Genomic DNA, 17,637 nt, shown 5'->3' with positions numbered 1-17,637 from the left:
GGGCCATTCAGGGGCTCAAAGAAAGTTCCATCTGCATCCCACGGCCCTCTCTAGGATCCAAAGCGTCCGACACCCAACTGTTTTGAGACAAACACCCAAGCTGGGCCAGTCTCAACCCCGGTGACACCCCTGTCTCCCCAGAACACAACCACCACGGCACAAACACCAGGTCGGCCCCGGAGGAGGAACAATGGGCCTTCCCGAGCCAGGTCCTCACGGGTTCTTTCAGAACCCAGGAAGGAAACCTGCGGTTTGCCAAGTTCCCGCCTGACACCGGAAAGAGCAACGCACGCTGGGAAGTGGGCGGCTCCTGTGATCAGTGTAGTACGCTGGGATCGCGCTGCGTGCTGGGGTTGGTAGCTGGCAAAGCGCCCTGAACCAAAGCGTCTTTTCAGTTTCCTGTGGTCTCCTAGACCTCGAGTTCAAGCGACTGCAGCTGCGCCGTCTCGAGAATAAGACATAAAGCTCTATCAGAGTAGCGCCGCCGCGAAAGAAGCAGAAAGGCAGAGCTAACGCGAGAGCAGACCCTGCGAGTCCCGCCCCCCTGGACTTGGAGCTGAGGCGCAGCGCGTGCGCGATTAGGCAGCTGTGTCACATGACCTGAGCAGGGCGCCTGGTTGGCTGCAGTTGGGTTACCTGGACAACGGAGCCTGCGGCGCCGGGCGGGTCAGCACCAGTGGGTCTCGCGGGCTAAGCTGACCAAGTTTGCAGTGACGGTCACGCACACACGCTCCCGGGCGACGACCGAGTCCACAGGCCTCAGATGGGAGCCCAGGGCGCCGAAGATGCGGGCGGTGCGGGCCGAGACGCCGGCGCGGGAGCTCTTCCGGGACGCCGCATTCCCCGCCTCGGACTCCTCGCTCTTTTTCAACTTGTCCACACCTCTGGCCCAGTTTCGGGAGGACATCACTTGGAGACGGCCCCAGGTGCATCCGGTTCTCTCGCCTGGGCGGGTGTTGCATATAAGTTACCCGCAGAGGTGGGGCTCTGGGGTTAGCAGGACCCGCCGCTGCCTGCTCTGGTAGTTCCTCAAGCCCACTCAGAAGGATGTGCTAGCAGACCCTGAGGGTTGAGATGAGGTAGCTCCAATTCAGGAGGTTGGAAGCAGTCTGATGGTTTGCCTTTTAGATTTTGTTTTGGAGTATTTGTACCAAAATATAGTACGACCCAAAGTCAGGTAATAAGGGAGTTGTTTTAATATGAATATTAGAAGCAGTAATTCCAGATCCCACCACCTACATACTTTAACAAATCCTTCTTCCTTTTTAAAATGTGCATTGGTGTTTTGCCTGTATTCATGTCTGTGTGAGGGCGTCGGAACTGGAACTGCAGTTACAGACAGTTGTGAGCTGCCATACGGATTCTGGGAATTGAACCCAGGTCCTCTGGGAAGAGCAACCAGTTCTCTTAACCGCTGAGCCACCTCTCCAGCCCCAACAGATCTTTCTTGGCTTTGTACTTTGCTTACATTTCTTTTAGTAGCGTTGGGGTATGAACACCAAGAGGTGGCACAGAACAGAGGCATGGTTGTGTTTAACTACACTGGGAAAATCTAAGGGGCTGCTGTTCTTCTCATTACTCCCTTAAATGGTACAGGCAGGTAGAACTATGTATTATAAATAGATATGAAAGTTCTAGTCCCCAGCCAGCAGATTCTGGATCGACTGATCAATTTATTGCAGATGTATTCAACTGCACAATTTAACTTTCAGGAGCAAATCTTTTTGATTGATCCAGAAGCTGAAGGTGGAGCTGCATAAGAACTGGCAGAACACCTGGTCGTTGTAGCAGGCACAGCCCCACTTTCCTGATTCTCCCCAGCCTTCATCAGTGTTGGTCACTTACTGTGTCCACACGGATCTGCACCTCACAGCAGTGTCGCCCTCTCATGACCTCAGAGAACTGTGGTAGATGTTTTTTTGGACTTCGTGCAGCTAAAATGGATGCCCAGGCCTAGTGGTTTTAGTTGGTGTTTTTAGATGTGGCTTATCTGCTAAACAAGACTGCCCAGAGAACAGTCTGGCCCACATGGATATAGTGCTACTGTATCCATGCAACTGGATGGACGCCATCCCTTCTATAGGCTGTACTGCCTGACTCAATGATGTTGATAAGCATCCTGGTTTTTTTTGGGGGGGGCACACTGAGAGTTTCAGGTTTTAGGTTTTTTGTTGTTGTTGTTGTTGTTGTTGTTTTTAATAACATAAAAAATGGGTTTTACGTGTTGGCTCATAACCATTTGTAAGTCCAGTCCCGAGGAATCCAACAGTCTCCTCTGGCCTCTGAAAGCAAATAAATGATAGAGTCAAGCAAAACACTCGTGCACATCAAATACAAACTAATATATGAATTTCCAGTGCCATGAGAAACCTGTGAAGGGTTTTCAGTTAAGGAGTAAGTGCGCTGGAATGTTTTAAGAAACTTGCTCTTTAGTGGCTAGGACACAGGGATAATAATATCTTTCTGTTTTTTACAGTGTAGCCATGTGAGTGTGTCCCTCTTTATGATTGTACCAAGAGTAGTAAACAAGACAGAAAAAGAACATTAAGAAAGAAGCTCACTCCTGGGAGGGAGATGGTCATCAGGGCCGGAATGCAGGCTGCCCTTTTTAGTAGTGCTGGAAGTTGATCTCAGTGTTCAGGTGGGCCTGACAGCTGGGTGGAGGGGGCTTCGAAGTAGGCAGCTCTGAGAATGCTTTGGAAGGAGCGCCTGCGTAAGTAAGTGTCAAAGTAGGAATCAAGAGTAGGTTCTTGGGCCATGAAACAGCTCAGCCGATAGTCATTTACCGCCAAGACTAATGAACTAGGTTTGATCCCTGGGCCCACATGATGGGGAGAACCCACTCCAATAAGTTGGCCTCTGGCCTCCATACTCATACTGTGTCACAAGCAAACAGGCATAATTTGTATAGATAGATGAAAACAAGAATGACTTCTTGATTCCTGAAGAATGATAGGTGGGTGGTGGTCCTCAGCAGCCCCTGATTGGCCTCCCTTGTTCAGGTGGAGGTGTCGGGTAGATGGGACAGAAGATCAGGAAGGGTATGATAGATGGGATAGATGGTTTGTGGTCCAGCTTGGGAGAGCCACTCAGGACCTGGCATAGGGGTAGAGCAAGGGTCTTGAGACTTAGTCTTAAGTCTTCGTGTATAAGTGTGCAAGTGAGCACCCTAGCAGGTAGTCAGCAACAGGTGAGATGCCGCTGGCGGTGAGGGAGACTACCAGAGGTGCATGTGACATCATAGAAGCTGATGGGAGCTTCCATGCGCTTGAGAGTCGGGGGCCAGCCAGCCGTTCTGAAAGTTACTAAATGATAGGACATGGCCATTAAATTTGACATCACAAAGGTGAAATTGAGGCAGTTTGGGGACATGATTGACTGAGGAGCAAGAGCAGACTTTGATGAGAGTGAAGGGCAAGGACAAAAGGGTTGGCAGTTTCTCTCAGAAGCTGTCATTGAAGGGAGCCTAGAAAGGGAATTCAGTGCTGCTAGATATTAATTCTGTCCTGCTAGCATGCTGGTGTGGTCTGCCCCAGGAGTGGAATGCCTGAACATACAGAAGGAGAGGGTATAGCAGTACAAGTCCAGCTCCAAGGTAGCAGAGGGTGGATGCCCAGTGGCTTCTGGGAAGTAGGAGGGCAGGTTGGTAGCTCAGGTGTGTGGGCAAAGGGGATGAGGATGTTTTGAGAGACAAAAGGGGAAGATATGCAATTGTCTGTGGATGTGGGAAATTTCCTTTGTAGGCTTTAACACAGTAGACTTTCTAGCAGTGTAGAGCACCTGTTTGGTATTTGTCACCATGAATTTATGAAGTAGAGCTAGTTTCTAAACTTAGCTGTCTCAAAAAGGGTCATCCAGAATTGAGGTCTTGCAGATAAGGAAAGTATGTAGAGATATTCGTAGGAGAATTGTAGCCCAGGAGGTACTAGAGGGTAGGGGTGACGGAGGGTAGCTTCCCCTTCCCTTTTGGGCCAGAAGCTTAGATAATCAGAAAGCGCCTCCATAGCCTGCCCTGGATTCATGTGTTCTACTCTTAGCTTAAAGAAAGAGTGGCCGCAGGCGAGCTAACTGGATGCCTTGCTTTCAGGAAATCTGTGCCACACCTCAGCTGTTTCCAGATAACCCATGGGAAGGACAGGTGAAGCAAGGGCTGTTGGGGGATTGCTGGTTCCTGTGTGCCTGTGCTGCCCTGCAGAAGAGTCAACACCTCCTGGACCAGGTATGGGCCACCTTAGGCTTCTCACAACTTGAGTCCTTCTGCCTGCACAGGACAGGAAGTTCTTCCAATAGCAGGGCTTGCTGCAGCACATTTGTGACTGCGCAGCATGGGTGGAGGGAAGGTTAGGGCACCAAGACGGTGACCCAAGTGTGTCCTGTTCACCAGTCTGGAATCACCCACACATTCGGGACACAAAAACAGGCCAAGCTGGCAGGTGAAACAGGGTCAGCAGAAGTATCTGTGTCTCTGGTTTGGAATTTGTTTTCTTTACTGGATTGATTTCTTTATTTTTTCATATGCAGGCTTTAAATACCAATAGGGAAAAGGTCATTGGAGTTGTCTTCTGATACTGGCAGACTCCGTAAGAAAGGCATTGTGGGTTTTCTTCCTTACAGAGCTGCCTGCTTTAGGTTGGCTCACTGTTCGGGGTTTTCAGTTAAGGCAACAGTATTGAGGTAGGTAACCCGTGTATGGCTTCTCTTGTGTCCTGGGCTAAGCTCATCACTGTTGTTAACCCTTCTTAAAGCCTTACTGATATCTAACTTTCCTGTGAAAGGATGCTGATGCCATTGTTACCATATTTCCTCTGCTCCTGAGTGTTGGAGCCAGCACCACACTACGTCTCCCTAGGTGCAGAGCCTGCTTTTGCCTAGCCAGTGACTGGCCTGTTTGGGGCACATGGCTTTGAGAAGCAGGAAGGGCTGCTAGGCTTATGGCTACCTGTTACAGACAGGTCTGTTGAGAACTGGGTTACAGAATCGGGGTGTGGTGGTGCATACTTTTAACCCCAGCACTCAGGAGGCAGAGGCAGGTGGGTTTCTTGAGTTTAAAACCAGCCTGGTGTACAGAGCAAGTTCCAGGATAGCAGGGCTACACAGAGAAACCTTGTCTCAAAAGAAAAAAAAAAAGATTGAGTTACTGCCGCCTGCCAGCCAAAGCTTTGAATTCAGGTCAAGTGCTTATTTGGGGCAGTAAACGTGGTTAGCTGTAAGCTTTGGGGACATGAGTTATTTATGTGAAAATCTGGATTTTGTGTTCACTGGTTGAGTTTGTTGTGACATGGCCATATAGACCTGGCAACCAACAAAACAGAGCCCTTTACTCTGAGTGGGTGCTCATGTAGGGCTTCTGTTGAAGCCACTCTTAGGATACTGAGGCGCACAATGATCCTCATCTCTCAGGTGTCTGCAGTGCTTCTGTGAGGCCACATTGTTGGGATGCTGAGGAGCACAGGTGTTGGTGGTCCCTCAGCTGGCCTATCAGGTTCTGCAGTGTTCCATTGGGGTGCTGAGGAGCACAGGTGTTGGTGGTCCCTCAGCTGGCCTATCAGGTTCTGCAGTGTTCCATTGGGGTGCTGAGGAGCACAGGTGTTGGTGGTCCCTCAGCTGGCCTATCAGGTTCTGCAGTGTTCCATTGGGGTGCTGAGAAGCACAGGTGTTTGGTGGTCCCTCAGCTGGCCCATCAGATGTCTGCAGTGCTTCTGTTGGGATGCTCAGGAGCTCACCAAAGCTGATCTCATACTGTGTGTTTGGCCTCTCCTTGTGCACGTTAGGTTTTCCCTCCGGGACAGCCAAGCTGGTCTGACCAGAAGTATCGCGGTTTCTTCACCTGTCGAATTTGGCAGTTTGGACACTGGGAGGAGGTGACCATAGATGACCGTCTGCCTTGCCTTGCTGGGAGACTCTGCTTCTCCCGGTGCCAGAGAGAGGATGTTTTCTGGCTTCCCTTATTGGAAAAGGCATATGCTAAGTACGTATGGTATAGAAGTGGCAGGGCCAGCCAGGCTGGGTGGCATCAGTAGTCAGACTGTCCCCAGAGGCCCATCTCCTCTTCCCTGGGCTACAGAGCACTATGCAGTCCTCAGGGTCTGGCAGCCAGTCCTGTGTGTCTTGGCATGGACACTCTGCTTTTTGGACTATGGTTTCCCCTCCCTGCTCACTCTTCCTTCCCATATTTCCCAGCACTCTGCTGAGAGGTCCTCCTCATTCCTCAGTCCCAGCACAAAGATGCCTCCATGTATGTTTCTGAACATTCAGGACAAGTGGTTCGTCGCCAGTTTTAGGGGAGTCAGGAGCCTGGTGTGGAGCAACACTTGCTTATCACAGTCCTGCTCTCACTGCTGTCCCCAGTTAAAAGCTGTCCCTCCTACATAGTGTTAGGCTTCTGAGGGAGGCTGGCTAAGGGGCAGGTGTCTGAGGGAGGCTGGCTAATGGGTAGGTGTCTGAGGGAGGCTGGCTAAGGGGCAGGTGTCTGAGGGAGGCTGGCTAAGGGGCAGGTGTCTGAGGGAGGCTGGCTAAGGGGCAGGTGTCTGAGGGAGGCTGGCTAAGGGGCAGGTGTCTGAGGGAGGCTGGCTAATGGGTAGGTGTCTGAGGGAGGCTGGCTAAGGGGCAGGTGTCTGAGGGAGGCTGGCTAAGGGGCAGGTGTCTGAGGGAGGCTGGCTAAGGGGCAGGTGTCTGAGGGAGGCTGGCTAAGGGGCAGGTGTCTGAGGGAGGCTGGCTAAAGGGCAGGTGTCTGAGGGAGGCTGGCTAATGGGTAGGTGTCTGAGGGAGGCTGGCTAAGGGGCAGGTGTCTGAGGGAGGCTGGCTAAGGGGCAGGTGTCTGAGGGAGGCTGGCTAAGGGGCAGGTGTCTGAGGGAGGCTGGTTAAGGGGCAGGTGTCTGAGGGAGGCTGGCTAAGGGGCAGGTGTCTGAGGGAGGCTGGCTAAGGGGCAGGTGTCTGAGGGAGGCTGGCTAAGGGGCAGGTGTCTGAGCAGAGGTACTCAGGGCTAGCAGAATATCGATTTGGGGCAGTGGAGTTTGAGCTTCAGAGATGGAGCCTCTATGGCCCCTTGTCTTGTCCTTTGCTGCTCACACTAGAGAAGAATGGGTCTGAACCTGGGCAGAGAACAGCAGGGCCATAGCAGATTTGACATTAATAGATGAGTGAAGATGTGATACGAAGCAGAGGAGCAATCCAGGTGCAGTGAAAGGGTGGCTGGAAGGTGCTTTGGAGATGTGATGGATTGTGGGAATAGGAGCAGCAAGAAGCCCCCAGTAGCAAGGCTTATATTATATACCTCCTATGCTTGTGATTTCCAGGGTTCATGGATCCTATGAGCACCTGTGGGCAGGGCAGGTGGCAGATGCCCTGGTGGATCTCACTGGAAGCCTGGCAGAAAGGTGGAGCCTGAAAGACATAGTGGGAGCCAGTGGCCAGCAGGACAGACCCAGTGGGCGAGAGCAAAGGACTTGTCGGCAGCTGCTCCGCCTGAAGGACCAGTGTCTGATCAGCTGCTCTGTACTCAGCCCCAGAGCAGGTACAGCCTGTGGCCACAACTTTTTTCACCATGAGCTTGTTATAGAGAAGGAAGTCTGTCCCCAAGAGGGCTGTCTTGGGTTTGTGTGTGTCTATTGTCCCTCCTTTAGAGAGAGGTGACCGTCTAGAGAAGTTCTTTCACCTAGAGCAAGGCAGGAGCTAATTTATATCCCCTGTTGCTCCTAGACAGCTTAGGAGCAGTAGCAGGAACAGTGTCTAAGCTGACCACGCCATCCTCCCTGACCAGCTGGTGACCAGCCAACCAAAGTCCAAAGCCATTTTCTATCGTACTGACATATTTAGGTTCATGAAGGAAAGTTTGTATACAAAAATAAGAAGAAAGAAAAGGTCACCCAAATAAAACTACTGTAAGCCACTTGCAACTCTTTAGTACCCTTTTTGAGTTTTCTCCTGTGTATACAACCTTGTCTTTTTTTTTTTGTCGTATACCACTTTCTATGTTATTATGTAAACTTTGGAGTATCTTCCTCCATTGCTGGACTTGCTGTGATTTTCTTGATTCTTCCAGCAACGTTGGATAGTTCAGATCCTTTTTTGTTTTGTTGTTGTTGTTGTTGTTTTGATTTTGGGGGAATCATGCTTGCTTAGAACTAAAGTAGGTCTCCTGCCTATGATGCACAAATGTTGAGACCGCTGGCAGTATAATGCCCGACTAGATTTTCTGATAATAATACTGTAGTGAACACCTTTATAATTTACTATTCACATTTCAGAGCATTTTCTATAACTAGTTTAAGAATAGGGACCTCAGGTGCTAGGAGGTAGCTCAGTTAGTCAAGTGCTTGCTGCACAGCCTGAGGACCCCAGTTGGATATTCAGCACCCAGGTCAAAGGCCAGGCATGCCGATGGATACTTAGAATTCCAACTCTGAGGAGGTGGAGACAGGAAGATGCCTGGGGCTTGGTGTCCATCCAGCCTAGTTGAGTCCGTGAGCTCCAGGTCCCAGTGAGAGACTCTGTCTCAAAAAATAAGGTGGGCAGCTCCTGAGGAACAACGCCAAGGCTATCTTTGGCCTGTACACATGTGTATATGCATACACCCCCTCACGTACACACGTATACACACATAAATAATTAAGTATGACTATCAAAATAACCCAAAACTTGTTGGTAATCACCCTGGCCAGTCCAACAGGGAAGAGTTGGCAAGGCTGGGATCCCCTCAGCAGGGTGTTTTTCACTGTGGCTCACCCTGGCTCCCTAAACCTCCCTCCTTGACCGTCAGCTCCTTGGAACTGCTGATGCTGGGTGACTCTGAGTGGGATGGCTGATTCTTGACACTTCTGGTTTTGGGGAACCCCTTTCCCTGGCAAAGAGCTGCTGGGGCTCCCGAAGCCTGAAGGGCTGGGGTGGAGAGGGACACCAAGAATGATAGCTGCAGAGCCTTTGGGAGTAGAGCTATGGTCACGGTCCTCCTGCCTTCTCTGGCTGCCACCCTCCCTGGAATAGCACTTCTTATCTTTCACATAAGGGCCCTTTGTTTTGTGGTCTCTGGCCAGGTAGAATTTCTTTTGGCCTCAAGTCCTCAGTGTTGACTTCTGGTTCACGTGTTCCTTCTCCATCTGGCTTTGCCTAGGGGAGGCTTCTTTTAGCCATTGATTATCTTAGGTATGTGGGTGACAATAATGGTTTCATACTTGATAGCTGGCTCTGCACTGGCACACGTGGTGAAAATTGAGACCCAGAGGAAGGAGTATTGTGTGAAGCAACAGTCCTTGGTGGCAGTGAGCCAGGGCCCAGCTGTTGGCCTTTCCTGGCACAGAATGCCAGTGAACACAGCACGTAGCTGGCCTGTGTTTAGGAACAGAGCTCCTTAACTCTGTGGAGACCATCTCCCACAGGCAAGAAAGCAAGGATCTATTTGTCCTATCCAGTTTGGGGCATGGTAATGCTAGCCCTGCACATGACTGACCTGGTCCCACAGGTGCCAGGGAGCTCGGGGAGTTCCATGCCTTCATCATCTCAGATCTGCGGGAGCTATGGAGTCGGACTGGCCAGGGTATCCTCCTGTTGCGAATTCACAACCCTTGGGGCCGACGTTGTTGGCAGGGCCTCTGGAGAGAGGGGTGAGTACCAGGTGGGGGCTGCATGTGTGAGGAGGGGTTGATGCTCTGAAGGCATTTATGCCGCAGTGCCCATCTGGCCTGGTTTGTGCTCATATCCAGCTGCCAGGATAGTGCTTGCTTTCTTATGGCAGAGCTTACCCAGCACCTGTCTGTGTACCCCCTTGCTTTGTCTAGGTCTTGGAAGACTGGGGTCCTACAGTTTGTTTGTTTGTTTATTTATTTATTTAATGATGCTTTATCTTGGGTACCCATAGGATAGTGAATGCCTGGCCTGGGGTTTTGGTGGGTATGGCTTTGAGGGTGGCTCTCAGATAAAGTCCTCAGCTCAGTTTTAAGACCCAACTAAGCCAGGATTCCCCTTGAGGCCTGGGAGCTCTAAGGCTCTTGGATCCCAACTCCCCTCTGCGCCCAGGCTGGGTCTGGTGCTGCTGCTAAGCAGGGTAGCACTCTACTCAAGTGACAGCTCCTTCAGAGACCAGAGAGGCTGGGCTCAGGTGTGAGGGCCTTAAGAAGGCAAGTTCTCAGACGTGGGGTCCCCCTGGGAAAGAGGGATTCTGATGGACAGTCAGCACAGAGAAGGCACTTTCTATAGATCACTTCTAGCAAGGGAGTCCTGTGCAGCTGGCCATCCAGGGTTTGGCAGGAACTTGGGACTCTCCACCCCCCAGGGTCCCACTTCCCTGTTTGTCTGTTGATGTTCCACCTTGAACTTGTACTGAAATGAGATTTTCTGCAGGGGTGAAGGATGGAACCAGGTAGAGCCAGCTGAGGCGTCTGAGATGCTGGCACAACTCCAGGAAGGAGAATTCTGGGTGGAGGAAGAGGAGTTCCTCAGGGAATTTGACGAGGTCACTGTTGGCTACCCCGTTACAGAGGCTGGCCACCTACAGAGTCTCTACACAGGTAGGACCCTCACAGGCTGGCACACTAGCGACTGGGTACAGCCCTTTCTGCCTCATGGACTGAGGACCTGGAGAAGGGGAACAGATGGGATCCTTAGAGGGTGGGCTGACTGCCACGTTTGTGCTTGCCTTGGCCTGTGGATGTAGCCTAGCCAGCAAGGTCCTGTCACAGCTGACTCGTGTGCTCTCCCACTAGAGAAGGTGCTGTGTCACACACGGGCACTGCCTGGCGCCTGGGTCATAGGGCAGTCAGCTGGAGGCTGCCGGAACAACAGTTGCTTTCCCTGCAACCCCAAGTTCTGGTTACGGCTCTTGGAACCCAGTGAAGTGTGTGTGGCTGTCCTTCAGAGACCCCGGAGGTGCTTCGAGGGCCAGACCCGGGCACTGGTGGGTGCCAGTCGTGCGCCAGTGACTCTCCCCGGCAAGGACTACCAGGCTGTGGGCCTGCACATCTGGAAGGTAACTCCATCTACTGGCCTCATGGTGGAAAGGCAGGCAGCCATATTGGAGGCCTGGGTCCCTAGCAGCGCCTGTCCTTTTCCCATGTCCTCTGGCCGCAGGCACCTCTGAATTACCGGCAGATGCAGCTGATGCAACTGATTCGAAGCCTGCCCATCCCACCCCTGAGGTGGAGGCTAGCCTGATGACTACAATCCCATCTTCCCAGGAGGAAGTTTCCCATTATACTAGGGCTGCTGCTTGCCTTGTGTACTCCAGCCTAGCTACCTTCCCCTGGCTCCTCCCTTACAACCTATACGTGTGCAGGGTTGTTTTATTGTGGGTCTCAGACACACATTGTTTGGTCGGTTCTGTGAACTAGTATCTGTTTCCTAGAACGGGTCACTGAGGAGCTGCCACTTGCTTACTCAGTGGCTACCTTTCATTCATTGTTCCTTTACAAGTGTGACCTACCTCATGGTCGTTTCCTCCTGTAAAAAAGTTGCTGGAAAGTACCTTCTCCAGCATTCCCCAGGCTGCACTGGCCATGGGCCATTTTGAACATAGTACTAGACTTGTCTGTTATGCACCTTTGAGGGAAGCCCTGAGTATTTTGAGCCCTGGCTTAAAAGGGTGGATATTATGGGCTGTCTCCTGGGAGCATTCATTGCCTGAGTGGTGAGGAGCAGAGAGGCAGAGGCCCAGTGTATTAATGTGAGTCTCCTTAGAGTCTCCTATGTCCGATCATGCAGGTAGAGAAGCGGAAGGTCAGCTTGCCCAGAGTCCTGTCTTCACCCCCGGTAGCTGGTACTGCATGCCATGCCTATGACCGCGAGGTCCACTTGCGCTGTGAGCTCTCCCCAGGCTACTACCTGGCCGTCCCTAGCACCTTCTTGAAGGATGTGTCAGGGCAGTTCCTGCTGCGAGTCTTCTCCACTGGGAAAATCTCCCTCAGGTGAGGAGCCAGTGCTAGCTGGGCTTCCTTCAGCTGGGCTGAGGCCTGGCAAGGAGCAGGGGTGCACTCGGTGTGAGGTTGGACTTGGGCAGGTTCCTCTGGACAAGGCTGCCATTGCCTTCTGTGCTTGTCTTCCCATCAGTGCTGTCAGGCTGGCCACCAAGGCTTCATCGCCTGGAACAGCCCTGCCTGCAGGCGAGTGGGAGACTGTGCAGCTGCGGGGCTGCTGGAGAGCTGGCCAGACAGCCGGGGGCAGCAGGAACTTTGCCTCTTACCCCTGCAATCCCTGCCTCCCCTTCTCCGTTCCTGAGGGTTCTGGTCCCCGCTACATCCGCATCACCCTACACCAACACTGCCGACTCAGTGACAGCCAGCTTCACCCCATTGGTTTCCACATCTTTCAGGTGAGCCAGGTTCCAGGAGAGGCCAGCTGCTGTGACACAGGGGCTGGATTCTGTCATTTGAGCCTGTTAGTCCAGCTGACTGGCCTCAAGAAAGACTCACTTGGAAGTTCAGAGTCCATATTTGCTGGGGTTGTCTGGTGCAGTTCTCCTGGCTCTGAAACCAGACCAGGGAACACACTTAGTAAAGTTTGAGTTGGAGAAATGGGAGGAGAGAGAGGTAATATGCTAGAGGTCCAGGGTCATAGGCTACATTCCATGATGGCAATAATGAGGCTTCCCTCCTATGAGGCTTTGTTCATTTTGGGGCCTCACTTCCCAGTGAGCATTGGCTAAGTGTGTGTTGGGCTGCATCAGGATTCGTTGTGGTGGGTGGAAGCATGCATGCCTGGATTGCAGGTGACATGGGGAGGAAAGAAAAGGAACTTTGCATTAAGAAGGTTCTGTTGAGGGTGTCAGTACATCACAAAAAGCTGAACTCTTGGAGTCTTGAGTCAGGCCACCTGGAACTCTGACAGGGCCTCTGGCAAATGTGGCATGGCTCCATGGCTTTTGTCCATGGCAAAGGGGTTTAATAAACAGCTCAAGGACTGAGGGCATCAGCTACTCCTGCTGACCCTGGGTGTTATGCCCTCAGCTGGTACTGTTCAGAGGGAGAGCACATCATGCCATCCTGTGTAGGCCTCCATGCTGATTGCACTGTTGCCCCAGGTTCCCGCAGATGGTGAGAACCAGAGTGCATGTTCCCTGCTGCTTCAGGAGCCGTTGCTAAGCTGTGTACCGCATCGCTATGCCCAGGAAGTGAGCCGCCTCTGCCTCCTGTCAGTGGGGACCTACAGGGTTGTGCCCTCCACCTACCTGCCAGATACAGAGGGTACCTTCACAGTGACCATAGCAACCAGAATAGACAGGTAGGACTCCAGGTCCTCAGCACTGTAGCGCTTTCTTCCATGTGAGTTTCCTGCTTAACCCATGTGCCCACACTCCTGCCTTTCTGGCAGAGCCAAGAGGGCTCTGAGACTCCTATGGGCTTTGGGACTCCTTGCTGGTCTAAGCCTGGGATAGGGCCTGGGTCTGGTGGGAGGTGTGTAAGGCAGGCTTAGGGGCTGACCTGACATTCTCTCCACAGGCAGTCCATTCACAGCCAGGAGATGCTGGGCCAGCTACTCCAGGAGGTTTGTATGCAGTACCCTTGCCTAGCTTGGTTCACCTACCTATGTCTCCTTGGTGGTCTGGGGTCTTAATTCCCTCATCCTCCTCCCAGTAGCCTTGCTGCAAGAGGCCTCTATCTGACATATAAAGTGCTGTGACCCCCTCATAAAGAGTCACAAGGCAGAGCTTTCAGGGATTTGGGAGCTGAGACTGAGTTTTATTCTCAGGTATTTAGAAGGACAGTGGGGAGCAGAGGGCAGGGCCCAACCTTACTTTCTCTCCCTGCAGGTCTCCTTCATGGCAGTAATGAAAGCCTGACTGCTGCTCCCTGACTCAGCATGTAGGCACATCTCCAGCCAGCTGTGAGCCTAGGGCTGCCTGTGGATCCGGAGGAGAAAGTAGGGTGCTTTGTCCTGGATAGAAGACATCTCGGAGTCCAGTGGGTGCTGTAGTGGACTAGGACTCCCAAGTGACGTCTTCATTCCTCAGTGAAGACCAGGAGATTCCAGGTGCCCAGGCCTGCCAGGAAAGGCTCTGCAGAACCCTCACGCCCTTCTTGACGTCAGGAGCCTTACACCAGGCAGGCAGCTGGTGACAAATGTTGAAAACTATTTATTACTTGAAATATTTTTAGGAATGACTTTATAAATAAACATGAGTAATTTATGAATTGGTCTTGTTTCACAAAGCCCAAGGTCAAATTAGCATCCTAGCAGTCGGCTGCACAACTGGGAGGTGCCAGGGGGTGAGGGCAGGCAGCATGGGCTCTGGAGGAGGTAGGGAATTGAAAGTGAAAGATTTCAGCATAGTTTTAGCATCCTACTTTGGCCTTCCTGAGCTGCGATCTGTGCCTGTGTGATACTCAATTCCAGTGATATGCTAAGGGTATTGATCACTTCCTTAAGTCAGTCCCAGTTAGATAATTGGGGTTGGGATGGCTGCGATGAGTGTGCCTCCTGGACTTGCACAAGCTAATCTTTGCTGGACTGTTAGAAACCGCCACTCTTGTGTCCTACTGTGGCAGGCTTTGTCAACATAGGTCATACCCACAGGCCTGTTGGATGCCTGAACAGCCTACCTGCCTAGTACCCAGCCATGGAGGAGAGGTCCAGAATTTCTGTTGGTGGGGGACTTCTGATCATATTGATGTGGACAACAAGTGTCCTCTTGTGGGCCAGGTCTTTGGACTGTATCGAGGTGCTTCCTTCTTCATCCTTATTTGATTTGCTTGGTCAAATGTCTGACTTGTGGCCCTCTACATCGCCCCTGTTGATAAACCATAACTTCCTTAGGCAGCTATTTTCGGTGCCACTCTTACTGACAAGGCCTTTCACCTCACTTGTCTTCTTTGGAATTGGATCCCACCGTCCTTGGTATTTACCAAGCCCTGTAATGGCAGTTTCCACAATCACCTGGCCTGCAGGACTAGCTTAACTAGGGTGGGAGTAGGCCCGAGGGCTTGGCAGGAAAAGACCTGGTCTTTCCTTTAAAAGTAACACTTGAGGGCTTCAATAAAGCTGGACAGCAGCCGCCAACAACTGCTCCCTCCACAGCCATCCCTGTCGTCCGAGGAACCCCTCTTTAGTCTGCGCCTAGACAGTGTGCTGAGTCCATCTCATCCCGTCCATGCTCACCTTATTCAGCGTCACCTAGACAGTGTGCTGAGTCCATCTCATCCCGTCCATGCTCACCTTATTCAACCTAGACAGTGTGCTGAGTCCATCTCATCCCGTCCATGCTCACCTTATTCAGCGTCACCTAGACAGTGTGCTGAGTCCATCGCATCCCGTCCATGCTCACCTTATTCAACCTAGACAGTGTGCTGAGTCCATCTCATCCCGTCCATGCTCACCTTATTCAGCGTCACCTAGACAGTGTGCTGAGTCCATCTCATCCCGTCCATGCTCACCTTATTCAGCGTCACCTAGACAGTGTGCTGAGTCCATCGCATCCCGTCCATGCTCACCTTATTCAACCTAGACAGTGTGCTGAGTCCATCTCATCCCGTCCATGCTCACCTTATTCAGCGTCACCTAGACAGTGTGCTGAGTCCATCTCATCCCGTCCATGCTCACCTTATTCAGCGTCACCTAGACAGTGTGCTGAGTCCATCTCATCCCCGTCCATGCTCACCTTATTCAGCGTCACCTAGACAGTGTGCTGAGTCCATCGCATCCCCGTCCATGCTCACCTTATTCAGCGTCACCTAGACAGTGTGCTGAGTCCATCGCATCCCCGTCCATGCTCACCTTATTCAACGTCACCTAGACGATGTGCTGAGTCCATCGCATTCCCGTCCATGCTCACCTTATTCAACGTCACCTAGACAGTGTGCTGAGTCCATCTCATCCCGTCCATGCTCACCTTATTCAACGTCACCTAGACAGTGTGCTGAGTCCATCACATCCCCGTCCATGCTCACCTTATTCAGCGTCACCTAGACAGTGTGCTGAGTCCATCTCATCCCGTCCATGCTCACCTTATTCAGCGTCACCTAGACAGTGTGCTGAGTCCATCGCATCCCCGTCCATGCTCACCTTATTCAGCGTCACCTAGACAGTGTGCTGAGTCCATCGCATCCCCGTCCATGCTCACCTATTCAACGTCACCTAGACAATGTGCTGAGTCCATCGCATCCCCGTCCATGCTCACCTTATTCAGCGTCACCTAGACAGTGTGCTGAGTCCATCTCATCCCCGTCCATGCTCACCTTATTCAGCGTCACCTAGACAGTGTGCTGAGTCCATCTCATCCCGTCCATGCTCACCTTATTCAGCGTCACCTAGACAGTGTGCTGAGTCCATCTCATCCCGTCCATGCTCACCTTATTCAGCGTCACCTAGACAGTGTGCTGAGTCCATCTCATCCCCGTCCATGCTCACCTTATTCAACCTAGACAGTGTGCTGAGTCCATCTCATCCCCGTCCATGCTCACCTTATTCAACCTAGACAGTGTGCTGAGTCCATCTCATCCCCGTCCATGCTCACCTTATTCAACCTAGACAGTGTGCTGAGTCCATCTCATCCCCGTCCATGCTCACCTTATTCAGCGTCACCTAGACAGTGTGCTGAGTCCACCTCATCCCCGTCCATGCTCACCTTATTCAGCGTCACCTAGACAGTGTGCTGAGTCCATCTCATCCCGTCCATGCTCACCTTATTCAGCGTCACCTAGACAGTGTGCTGAGTCCATCTCATCCCCGTCCATGCTCACCTTATTCAACGTCACCTAGACAGTGTGCTGAGTCCATCGCATCCCCGTCCATGCTCACCTTATTCAACCTAGACAGTGTGCTGAGTCCATCGCATCCCCGTCCATGCTCACCTTATTCAGCGTCACCTAGACAGTGTGCTGAGTCCATCTCATCCCGTCCATGCTCACCTTATTCAGCGTCACCTAGACGATGTGCTGTTCTAGGAGTGTCACTAGACACTCCCCTCTTCATGTACACCTTATTCAGCAGCAGAAAATAGCAATTGGATTAGATAGGACAATCACTCTGGTTAGGGCCTGCTGTCTCCTCATTATCTATTATGAACCCTTGCTCTTTGTGGGTAGGAGCGGGTAATCCAGTTCCACAGCCTAAATTGTCACTTTTTTTTTTTTTGAGAAGTACACAGCAGAATGGGATTAGGGCAGCTCATTTGGGTAGAAACAGAACTCTCTTTGAGACACTTGGGCAACCCCAGTCTCAAATTTAAGGTCTTTAGAAGGATGGAGGCCTGACTGAATGTTCCTCATGGGGCTGAAATGCTTGACCTTGGGGTTCCAGCCAGCTCTGTCACCTGGGCAAGGCTGCCTCAAATGTAAGATCCACCTTAAAGACCTGTATTGCCACAGCGGGCCTTCCCAGGGGTTCCCCTGCAACTGCTCCCTGAGCTAGCATGGTTATTATTTGCTGTCCCTTCCCCTCTCAACAGTGTCTGTTTTGGTTGTTCCAGGGACATCTGAGGATGACTCTCGAGGGAAGCCCTCTAGCGACAGCTTACAGGAAAGGCCCCTGGAGCACCTGTCCCCTCAGGATGCCCCGAGGAACATATCTGAGCCTCCATCCAGTGGACTTTTCCCACCTCCAAGAGCTATCAAAGATCTCTTAGGGGTTGGAGGCATCTGGATCCCCACACCCTTGTCCACTGTTCAACGGCTACTGTGCCTCTCACCAGTGTCACCACCGGCCAGTCTTCCATGA

The 17,637-nt window shown here is 51.9% G+C and overlaps 1 protein-coding gene across 1 annotated transcript; it reads left to right on the top strand.

The window, feature by feature from the left end:
- The first annotated feature begins 314 nt into the window (after positions 1–314).
- On the top strand, positions 315–14,113 carry Capn10 (calpain 10). Its single transcript, XM_075951535.1, has 12 exons — positions 315–926; positions 4,088–4,219; positions 5,772–5,968; positions 7,296–7,513; positions 9,458–9,599; positions 10,336–10,502; positions 10,698–10,960; positions 11,692–11,894; positions 12,037–12,298; positions 13,007–13,206; positions 13,425–13,470; positions 13,736–14,113. Exons 1-12 carry the CDS (start codon positions 786–788, stop codon positions 13,763–13,765), a joined length of 2,001 nt encoding a protein of 666 aa, XP_075807650.1. The 5' UTR covers positions 315–785; the 3' UTR covers positions 13,766–14,113.
- Positions 14,114–17,637: the final 3,524 nt, after the last annotated feature.

This window comes from Microtus pennsylvanicus, chromosome 17 (genome assembly GCF_037038515.1).
Source record: "Microtus pennsylvanicus isolate mMicPen1 chromosome 17, mMicPen1.hap1, whole genome shotgun sequence".
Classification (NCBI taxonomy): Eukaryota; Metazoa; Chordata; class Mammalia; order Rodentia; family Cricetidae; genus Microtus; species Microtus pennsylvanicus.
Note: the sequence above shows the minus strand (reverse complement) of the source record. Positions and strands in the feature narration are given on the sequence as shown.